Source organism: Sciurus vulgaris, assembly GCF_902686455.1.
Source record: "Sciurus vulgaris genome assembly, chromosome: 17".
Taxonomy (NCBI): Eukaryota; Metazoa; Chordata; class Mammalia; order Rodentia; family Sciuridae; genus Sciurus; species Sciurus vulgaris.
Genome location: NC_136478.1, coordinates 72,088,657 through 72,098,799, shown reverse-complemented (window position 1 = coordinate 72,098,799; position 10,143 = coordinate 72,088,657). Strand labels below are relative to the sequence as shown.

The 10,143-nt window shown below is 56.4% G+C and overlaps 1 protein-coding gene across 2 annotated transcripts in view; it reads left to right on the top strand.

Annotated features, from left to right (window-relative positions):
- Nucleotides 1-1,564: 1,564 nt before the first annotated feature.
- ZNF787 (zinc finger protein 787) overlaps nucleotides 1,565-10,143 on the top strand; it is a 29,670-nt gene continuing 21,091 nt past the window's right edge. The window contains exon 1 of one of the 2 annotated variants that reach the window (XM_079117821.1): nucleotides 1,565-1,772. In XM_079117821.1, the coding sequence (XP_078973947.1) occupies nucleotides 1,765-1,772 (8 nt within the window). In that variant the 5' untranslated portion in view covers nucleotides 1,565-1,764. Of the gene's footprint in view, nucleotides 1,830-10,143 lie in introns of both variants that reach the window. The other variant, XM_079117823.1, reaches the window with a different exon arrangement.

Here is a 10,143-nt window from a genome sequence, read left to right as displayed (position 1 = left end):
TAAGTACATTTACATTGTGCAAAACTATCCACCTACAGAATTGTTTAATCTTGCAAAACAAACTGCACCCATTAAACAATAACTTTCTATTCACCCTTTCCCCAGCCTCTGGCAACCACCATCCATGTTTTGCTTTTGTTATTGTTGTACTGAGAATTAAACCCAGGGCCTCACACGTGCTAGGTAAGTGCTCTACCACTGACTACACCCCCAGCCCCAAACAATAATAATACTGGTTGTGTTGGGAACAGGACCTAGGGACTCATGCATGCTTAGGCAAGTGCTCTGTAGCTGAGTTACGTCCCTAGCCCCACCACGGTACTCTGTCTCTATGGAGTTGACTACTCCAGGTACCTCACACAAGTGGAATCATGCACTTATGGTCTTTTTGTGGCTGGCTTATTTCATTTAGCATAATGCCCTCCAGGTTGGTTTATGTAGCATGTGTCAAGATTTCCTTCCTTTGCAAGACTAAATAGTATTCCATCATTTCTATCATACAGACACAACATTTTGTTTATCCCCACATCAAGGACTCTGATTTAATTTTTCCCCCCTCTCCTATGGAGGTGGGGGCGGCTCTGCCTCTTGTTTGCAGCCCTCCAGGATGCACCCTTGGCCCTGACCTGCACAGTCCCCCACGTGACCTGAACCCCCAATCCAGAGTCCTTTGTGCACACAGGGTCTGGCACTCCTCAGAAGCCACAGTCCTGAGCCAGGGCACAGGCTTGGCAAGTGAATCAGGAGGGACATTTCAGCCACCACTTGCAGACTGGCCAGGTGCATGTGGGTTGGGTCCAAGGTTCACAGAGGCCTTCAGTCCAGTACCCATTCCCTCCTCACTGTGCACCAACACTGGACACTATGTTCTTATAACACAGGTAGTTCTCAAAGTCCAGTCCCCACACTGGCTGCACAGCAGCACCTGGGGTGCAAATTTGGGGCCCCTACTTCTGGCTCACTGAATCAGAAGCTCTGCTGGTGGGCCTGGCGGCTTGTTTTCAGGAGACTCCAAGGGTTCTGGTGCATGCTGACCCATACATCCTGCCAGCAGGCCAGAGAAGCTACCACTTTACTGTGTTCTTGTGCAGAGCGCTTAGGACTGGTGGAGAGCAAAGGTCCTATAACATCAGCTATTTTTGTTTTATCTACAGTTCAGTACCCAAGCCAATGCAATTCAGTGTCCCCCACCTCCCCCCGAAAATGTGACAAAACCAGCCACATTCACCACAGAATATTTTCTCCCCCTTCATTCAGTTCGCATGGATTGGGCACCTCTGTGAGGCACATACTGTGCAGGCCTGGAGGACACCGGGTGGAAGAGGCCAACAGAGCCTGTGCTCCACCCAAGCTGAGGGCATATGGGGGGTGGCGGGTGAGAGTCAGGCCCGAGACTCCACCCAACACCCCCAGACGCAGACCTGGGCCACTCATTCACCAGCACTCCACTGAGATGGAGACAGAGTTGGGGTGGGATTTGTAAGGGCCAGTAAGGTCTCAGCCAATCAGGAGCCTCCCCTCGCTGGTTATTGGTGGAGGCTCAGGTGGCTGACCGGAGAGATGTAGAGGCCCTTTTACGGGGGACATTGCAGAACGATTTCCCCAGCTCTCACGAGGTGAGGGGGAGGAAACAGTTGTCCTGCAGCCTCGTCCTGTCTGTGGGTGACACTTTAAACCCTGGCAGCTGTCTGGGAGCCACCAGGGTGATGGTTGGAGCTCCAAACTAGGACAGACGAGAGGGGAGAAGGAAGAGCTGGGTCCTTCATGACGTGGTAAGCAGCTAAACTCACTGGCCATGGCTGGAGCTCCCATCTGCCTCTTGATGTCAAGTAAGTCCCTTTGAGTCATACTGAGATATCTGTTCTTGAAACCGGAAGTGTCAGCCAGTCACATGTCGGGGCAAGCTTCTTGGATCGCACCCTGCGTGCCACATGATGCCCTGAACTTGATTTAAGGCTCAGCTGCAGCCATCTTGAAATTCTTAATCCTTTTTCAACATGGGACTCTGTGCTGGGCCCTTTTACTGTGCATGTCACCGCCGTGATGTGTGCAGTGTCTGCACTTCACGTTGAGGTCGGGTGTCCTTACCTCAGGTACCTGGGTAGGAGGTCCTTATCTCATTTACCTGCACAGGTGGTCCTTGCCTCATGTACCTTGCGATGGACCCTGAGTGCCCCACAGACACTGGCTGGGAACAGGAGGAAGGACTGCTCTTTAGAATTCCTTCCTCCCCTGTACATCCTGCATCCCTCAGTGACCATTTCAGATGTCACCTGCTTCCAGAGGCCTTGCAAGACCACCCCTACCTCAGTAAGCCTGCACAAAGTTCTCCACTGGGCCTCTCCAGGGACACCCACCCCACGCTCTATGCACCCTGAAGTGAGCGACCCAGCAGCACAGCTGTTTCCACCTGCCCAGCCCCTGCTCCAGCTTGGCACCTGCTAATCAGGAAGGGCTGGAGGGAAGTGGGTCTCACCCGGCTTCCCAGGCCCCCAGGGCGAGAATTCCTTTGGCAGCAAATTTAGCACCTACCCTCCTTAAGCAGCCCGGCTCCTTTGTAGCACGCCTATAATTATTACTCAAAATAATAATTAACGTTTTCTGTCTGTATGGTGCTTTGAAGCCGCAAGGTCCCCCAGGGCAGGGACGGGTTCGGTTCATCACTGGGTCTGCAGCTCTGGCACCAGCAGTCTCAGGTTGTCACTGGGCAAATGGATGATGTGAGAGAGTGGGCTGGGAAGGAGCAGCGCGGGTGAACAGCACCCGTCCACGCAGCTCTGCGCCCCACGGCGGGGGCTCCCAGGGAGGGACTACATTGCAGCGTGAATCATTTTTGGATCCCTGGGCCCCAGGAATAATTAAATTAATAAATGAATTGCTTAATGACAGGAACACACTGCCCATTATCTCTGCCTGCACGCTCACCTGCTCACCTGTGGGAGACGGAATACCTCCAACATCAGTGCACTCTGCTGCAGGATGAGTGTGCGTTCTCCAAGCGGCACGCAGGAGAGGCAGAGAGGACTGCTGGCCAGGGTTTCCGGCCGGCAGCGGGCGTTGGGAGCCACTCAGACAGGGAAACTGAGGCCCAGCCTGTGCTGGCAGCAGGCTTCCCACTGCCCAAGAGTGCTCTCCCCCTGGACAGCAGCCCGCAGTCAGGCCCCAGCAGCGGGGCGCCGGGCGGGCCTCACGCACCCTTGCTGCCAAGACAGGGAAGCAATCCCTGGAACCTTCCCAGCCATTTGGCAATGTCGGGCCAAAACGGACGCGGTTCCTGGAGGAGGATCTCCTGGCTTCTCTCTCTCTCCCGTCCCCTCCTCTGGGGGAAGGCTGGGAGTTGAAACTGCATTTGCTGACCTCCTGGCCACTAGCTAGAGTTCTGGGGGTGAATTTGGTGTACACTGAATGCTCCCCTGTGCCCCAGCCCTGGGTTCAGTGTCGCTGCTTCCACTTAATACTGGCCACACCCTAGAGGGTGAGAAGGCCAGGGGCATGATACCCAGAGTTGCAGTCCTGACCCTTGTCAGAGGCACAGCTGTCAGCAGGAAAGATGCCCGAGGCCTGCCCAGCACAGAGGCCCTGTGCACCGCTGTGCTGGGGCAGTTAGGAAGTCCTACAAATCAACACTGGCTCATGCTTTGATTTTCCTAGGAGTCAGGCACACGTTCATAGTTGCAGTCATTTCCTACAGTTTGTTAAAGGCAGAGCAAATAAGCCACATGTGTGTTCGAGGTGTTTGCAGGAGTTAGATCTTGTGTGTTCGCCACAAAGCAACGCTGGCGGTGGCTGCCTGTGAGGCAGGAGCTAGAGCTGTGCCCTCTCTTGGGACAGGGTTTCAAGCAAGACACAAAACTTGCGAAGTTTACTAAGAAGGCACCCGAAGGGGAAGTGGGCTGTCTCCAGGAGGAGACCCAGGACTGTTCTCTTTGTGAGCTCCGTTTGATTGGGTGGGAGCGGAAGTCTGAGGCGAACCCGCCCCAGCACCATCCTAGCTCCTGATGGACAGTGAACTGTGTCACTTACTAGATCTCGACCGTGCCTGCTCTGACCCAAGGGACGAGGGGGAGAAGAGCTTATACCTAGCTGCTATCATGGAGCTGTGCTAACATGCACTACGCCCAGCCGACAGGTCCTAACGGGAACTGGTTTTACAGAATCTATGGTCAGTGGGCTGGGACCTTAATCTGCGGCTTTCCCAGGTCTGGGAATCTCTGGCCAATGTGGTTAGTGCAGGTCTTGTTTAAGATGTCTCAGCAATTGGGCCCTTCTGAGGAAACACATCCTGTCTGCTCCTGGACCAATCTCTCTCCTCCTGCTGCAGAGGGTGGTTCACAGAGCTGAGCCCAGGCTGGGTGTCACCAAGGCAGGGCTGGTGTTCCAGACAGCGAGTTTGTTAACCGGTGTCTGCTCACATCCTCCTGCTGCCTACCTCTGGGGCGGTTCTGGGGAGCCTCCTGCCACGTGCTCACCAGCTGATCGATACACACAGCCTTGTTTGGCGTGCTTCTGTTTAAAGATGCCTCATTCGATGTGTGTTGTTGAATCATGAACATTGAACTCGAGGCCAGTGGCACCGGGTCCCACCTCAGAACCGTCTGCCCCAGCTCATCACAGCCTCCTGGTGCTCAGGGGTGGCGGCAGCACCAGGAGGAGCGTGAGGGGTGGGGTGCTGGGGAGGCAGAGGTCTCCTCTGGGAGTGTGCTGCACTCTGCCCGCGTGGACACATTGGAGAGAAGAGGCAGATTCACAAGCATGGAATGCACCTAGTCAGGGTCACACAGTGTTTTTAAAAACCGTTTCCCAGTTTTGTCAAGAGAATCCCAAGCAAAACGCAAAACAACCGTCTTGCAAAACTGAGACAGCTGTGTCAGGTGACCTTCTCCAGGGCCAGGTGGCTGGGCATGGGGCCTGCGGCCTCTGATTCACAGTGGCCTGCAGAGGCTGGGGCTCCCCGCCGGCCGAGGCCCTGCACAGAGGCGCTGCCTGACCTTGAAGGCTGGCGCCACCTCTCCTCCCGAGCAGCAGGCAGGGTGGATGTGAGATCAGATCTGGAACATTTGATGTCCTGTGATAATGTCAGGGAAGGCTGCCCCAGATAAGCTCCTGCAGCTGCAAGGAGCGCAGGGACGGACACGATTCTCAGAACACATGGAATTTGCAGAACCTCTTTACAGCTCTGAGAACAAGCCCCTGCCCGAAGAGGACCGGTGAGCAGCTTCTAGGGCGTCCCTCATTCACATCTCTGTATGGCATTTTGTGATGGCCAGAGCGGGTTTCACCTGAAATGAACGGAGCCAGCGGGTTGAAATATCTTTTTCTTATTAGAGGACATGACTTGGGAGTTAAAGGGTCTTCGGGAATGCTTTGCTCTGTTCAGCCTTTTCTACTGGGTGTCAACGTTTGGGGAACAGGAAGAGAAGTGGACAGAGAACTCCGCCTTGCTCTTTTCTTTTTGGGTGGGTACAGGGGATTGAAGTCAGGGGCACTCGGCTGCTGAGCCCCAGCCCTATTTTGTATTTTATTTGGAGACAGGGTCTCACCGAGTTGTTTAGCCCCTTGCTTTTTCTGAGGCTGGCCTTGCACTCGTCATCCTCCTGCCTCAGCCTCTGGAGCCGCTGGGACGACAGGTGCGCGTCACCACACCTGGCCCGCCTTGCTCGGAACAGGCACAGTTAGAGACCTGTTTCATTCTTGAAGAGCTGCAGACCTTGCTTCGCCTATCCTTTTGACAGCATTCATACACGCCTGCGCCTGTCTTCCACCCCGGCCCCTGCCTCCTGGGGCCAGTGTGGGCTTCGTGAGATGACTGGCCGAGGGGCTCCACGGGGAGCCCAGCTGCTGCGTCTCAGGACAGAGCAGGAAAGGCAGCACACTGCCCCTGCGCTGCCCGGCCCTGCGGTGGTCTGGCTCAGCCCTCTCCCCGTCTCTAGTGACTACACCCCGGCTTCCCCGGGGAGGGGCGCTGGCCCCCTCTTCCCCCTCCCTTCTTCCCTGGGGTTCATCACCAATTCTAGGAGTGAGCATGAGACTCCAGACCTGCCCGTCAGAGCACTGCCTGCCCCACCCTCTGTGATTGGCTTAGGTGGCCCATCAGATCCAGCTGGACACGAGGGGCATCTGCTGGGGCACCGAGAGGGGTGAGGTGCCAGCTTTACCTGCTGACTTCAGCCTGGTGAGCAGAGGCTGGACGCTGCTGGAGGCCGGCCTTCCACCATCAGGGTCCCCGGAGCAAAAGCAAAGCTGGTGCGCGTGGAGCCTGAAGACGGTGAGGGGCGGGGTCCAGGGGACACGAGGTCCTCCTGTGGCGGCCGGGCTTAGGGAGTTTTGGTTGTCTCTTTGTTTGTGGCCACCTAATCAGAGTCTCCCCGCCCCACCTTTGGTTTTACTTTAAACCTGTCAGACCTGCCTTCCTGTCTCCTCCGACCTGGGCCCCTGTCTAGTCTCCATCGTCAGTGACTGAATTCCTGAGCGTGGAATCGTGAGGTCTGGGAAGGCTGCACGGGCGACCAAGCCCCTGGATCGTAGGATTCCCATAGAGCTACAGCAGCTCAGAGGAACCCGCCTGGCCCTCTCAGAGACGGACCAGGGCTGCGCTCGGCTCTGCCCTGCTTGCTGCGGGGTGTAGCAGGAGGGACAGGGTGGTGTAGGGGGACGTGGGTGCACATGGGGGCCCACACCTGGTCAGGTCAGGAGAGATGTGTGGGAATGAGCTGGGAAGGGGAGGACATCGGGCTGGGGAGCGGCTGGGGCAGAGCGGTGGCGGGGAGCCAGGGCACCTCTGGGTACTTCCCAGTGCTCTGTGGCTGTTCTCTTGCGTGGCCTCCAGTGCGTGTGAGCACGTGGGTGTGGGGGAGGCTCCGAGACATGAGCCAGAGCCACACCAGGAGGGGTCACGGAGGCCCAGCTGAACGGCCTTGGCTTCAGCCTGGGGTAATGGGGAGCCGCTGCCGTCTGAGCTGGAGAGGTGGATGTGGGGAAGAGGGCGAGCAGGGGCAGAGGGCTGGGCAGGGCCTGAGCAGAGGCTGGGGTGGGCTCCGCCAGCTGCGTTCAGACTCCAACCCACCCTTCACTCAGCTTCCCTGGGTCTCAGACAAGGCGCCCTGTCCCACCCTGCCCCTGCCACCTCCGCGCAGCACCGGAGAGTCGGTGCCTCCATCAGCACGACCTGCTGGCTTGGCCTCTGACGTCAGACAGGACTGGATGAGCAAGGCGGCCGTGGCTTGGGCACTCAGGCTCCTGTCTCCACCCCAGCTCCTGCCTGCAGGAAGCAAGAGCAGCCCTGACGGTTCCTGTCTGAGTTAGGCGGGAAATACCCCTCTGCAACTGACGGAAAACTCAAGTCCAGTGGGCTCAAGCAGAAGGAGGATTTTCCAGCCACAGCCTGCAGGAATGCCCCCAAACAGGGACAGCTTCAGGGCTGATTTGATGCAGACACACCAGCCTGTCATCCGAGTCCTGCCTTTCCTGGTCTCTCTTTCCTGTGGTGTAGGCTCTCTCTTCAGGTGGTTATCCTCATGGTGGCAGAACGAATGCTGCTGTGCCAAGCATCATGTCCTGTATCCTGCCATGCAGAAGGAGGCAAGTTGATTCCACAGAACCCCATTCAAAATATTTTTCTGTCATGTGGGCACAAATTGGGTGACATGCTACCCAGAGATGGGGACCCTGGGATGGGATTATGCTCAGCTACGTGGCAGGTGTTGCTTCCATTTCCATACAGCCAAGGATGGAATCATCCTCCTCCCTCCAACCCCCCACCCCCAGTCTGGCGATGCACAGAGGAGGTGTGGGGATCTTGGGAAAGGGGCGGAGAGAAGTGGGTGTTCTAGAAGCTATCACAGGGCGTCCAGACTCAATGAAGGGTAGGACGTCCAGTTACACTGTTTCAAATAAATGACAAGCACTTCTTTTTGTGCCAGTTTGGGACTTGTTTATACTAGAAGATCATGGTTTGCCTGGAGTTCAAATGCAACAGGGCACCTTGTAGTTGACCTGGGGCTGGCATGCCTCACCCTTCTGCCTGGGTCCCTGGGGTGCAGGGTTAGAAGGCAGAGTCTGACTCTGCACTGGGGAGGGGCCTGGGAAACCGCATTGATGGTGGCAGTCACCAGTGTGCAGCCGAGGCCCCCGCTTCAAGGAGGGGCCACTCTGTCACGGGAGTAGAGCAGGTGACCAAGGGAAACTGCTGCCCAGAAGAAAGCTCATCTGGGGGTGCTTGCTGACCGTGGCAGTGGCGCAGACCTGGAAAGGGCGACAGTGTGTGCCTCTCTGGGCACAGGCTCCACGGCAACTGTGCTTCAACAGCTGCAAACCCTCCGTCTCCACCTGCCAGCTGCAGCTGCTCCCACGCAGGCTGTGGGAGGACCTCCCGCCTGGGGCCTGGACTCCGCCCTGCAGTCACAAAGCGCAGGCACGGCCTGGAGCCTGGGCTCTCCCTTACGTGTGGAGGAACCACGTGAGGTGGCAGAGGCCTCCCTGGGGACCTCCTGGAAATGTCTGGAGAGACACCTAAGTAAAGGAGAGTGTAAGAGCCGAGCTTCAGCAAGGCCGGGGACACTGGGCCTCCCGGCCTGGGTGGTCATACGCTCACCCCTCCCCTCCCTGCCCAGCCTCATTTCCTGCTGCAGCAGACCGACCTCCTCTGCATGGTGAGAGTCTGCCATCAGCCCCAGATCCCCTGCGTCCCAGTGTCTGCCCAGGAGTGCAGACCTGCAAGGCCACAGAGAATCCCAGGGAAGACCACGGATTGGCTGGCATGGGCCACAGGAAGCAGTGAGACTTTGCTACTCTCCCCGTACTCAAACCCACCACTCCATGACACCAGTGTCTCAGCGTCAGATCGCATCTGGAGGCTAATGCCTCCTTGGGGGAGCCGAGGGCTAGGCCTACGTCTGAGAGTCCGCAACGGGGAAGGGCAGCTGCGGGAACAAGTGATCGGGGGCAGTCCTTTCTGTTCCTTGCATTTTAAAAACATTTTCATTTGTGGCTAAATGCACGTAGCATGTCATTCGCTTTCTTAACCATTTTTAATTGTACAGTTCAGTTGGATTACTTTCCTTTCCTGCTTCCACCATCACCAAGAGTGCAACAAGGGGGCCTAGCCAATTCCTCTCCGCTCCTCCCCCACCCGCCGCCCGCCCTTTGGCAATCACCAGTCACCTCCCAGGCGGCCTCTGAATTTCACTTTTAGTACATCCTCGAGCAGAGTCACAGTTCCTTTTTTGACTAGTTCAGTTCACTGAATGTCCACAAGGTTCATCTGTGGTATTGCTCACATCAGGATTCCTTTCCTCTTTAAGGCTAAACAATACCTCACTGTGTGTACATACTGCATTTCCTCTATCATCTGCCTGTCCATGGACACCTGAGTGGCTTCCACCTCTCAGTTACCGTGGCAAAGCTGCTGTGCAAATCAGACGCTTCCCTCTACCTCAGATGGACGCTGGGTGGGAGAACGTGTTAACACAGGGTCAGCTGGGGACCCATGTCACTGTCCATGTCCAGCCAGCAAGAGGGGAGACAGTGGAGCGCTAGGGGCCTGGGCCTGGAAGGGGCCTGAGTCACTTCCACTCCCGTTCATTGCTGAGGACCCATCAGGAGGCCACGCTGAAGACACCAACAGGAACGTGATCCCGGGAATGCTTTCACGCAGGCCGGTGGAAGGGGGAGCAGGTTTCGGTGGCAACGGGGATGCTTCTGCTGCCACCCTGCCTGTGTCTGAGGGACATCCCGGCTGGATTGGTTGTTTTACACAATCAGAATTAGCATGTTGTCGTTCTCAGGTGAAACTCACCAGGCATGTTGCCTGTCACAGAACCAAGACGTGCCTCGGTCACTCCTGTCTCCTAACGCCACCATCCTCTAGGAATGGCTTGACTGAGAGCCAAGCTCCAGATCTCACTGGTTCTGTTTGGCCAGCAGGGAGGGGAAGGAGACGGAGTGAGGAAGCTGCAGGACGCCTACTGACCTGATTCAGAGGAACACGGATGTGGTGCTTCTTGTACGCATAACAGTGATTCCATAGCAGCGTGTTCCTTCTTTACTAATATTCATTTTAAAAATTGTCTTTGCAGTATTTTTGAAGCTGGTACACAGACTTATTATCGGCATGCTCACTTAATACAGTATCGTTTTTTCCTTGCA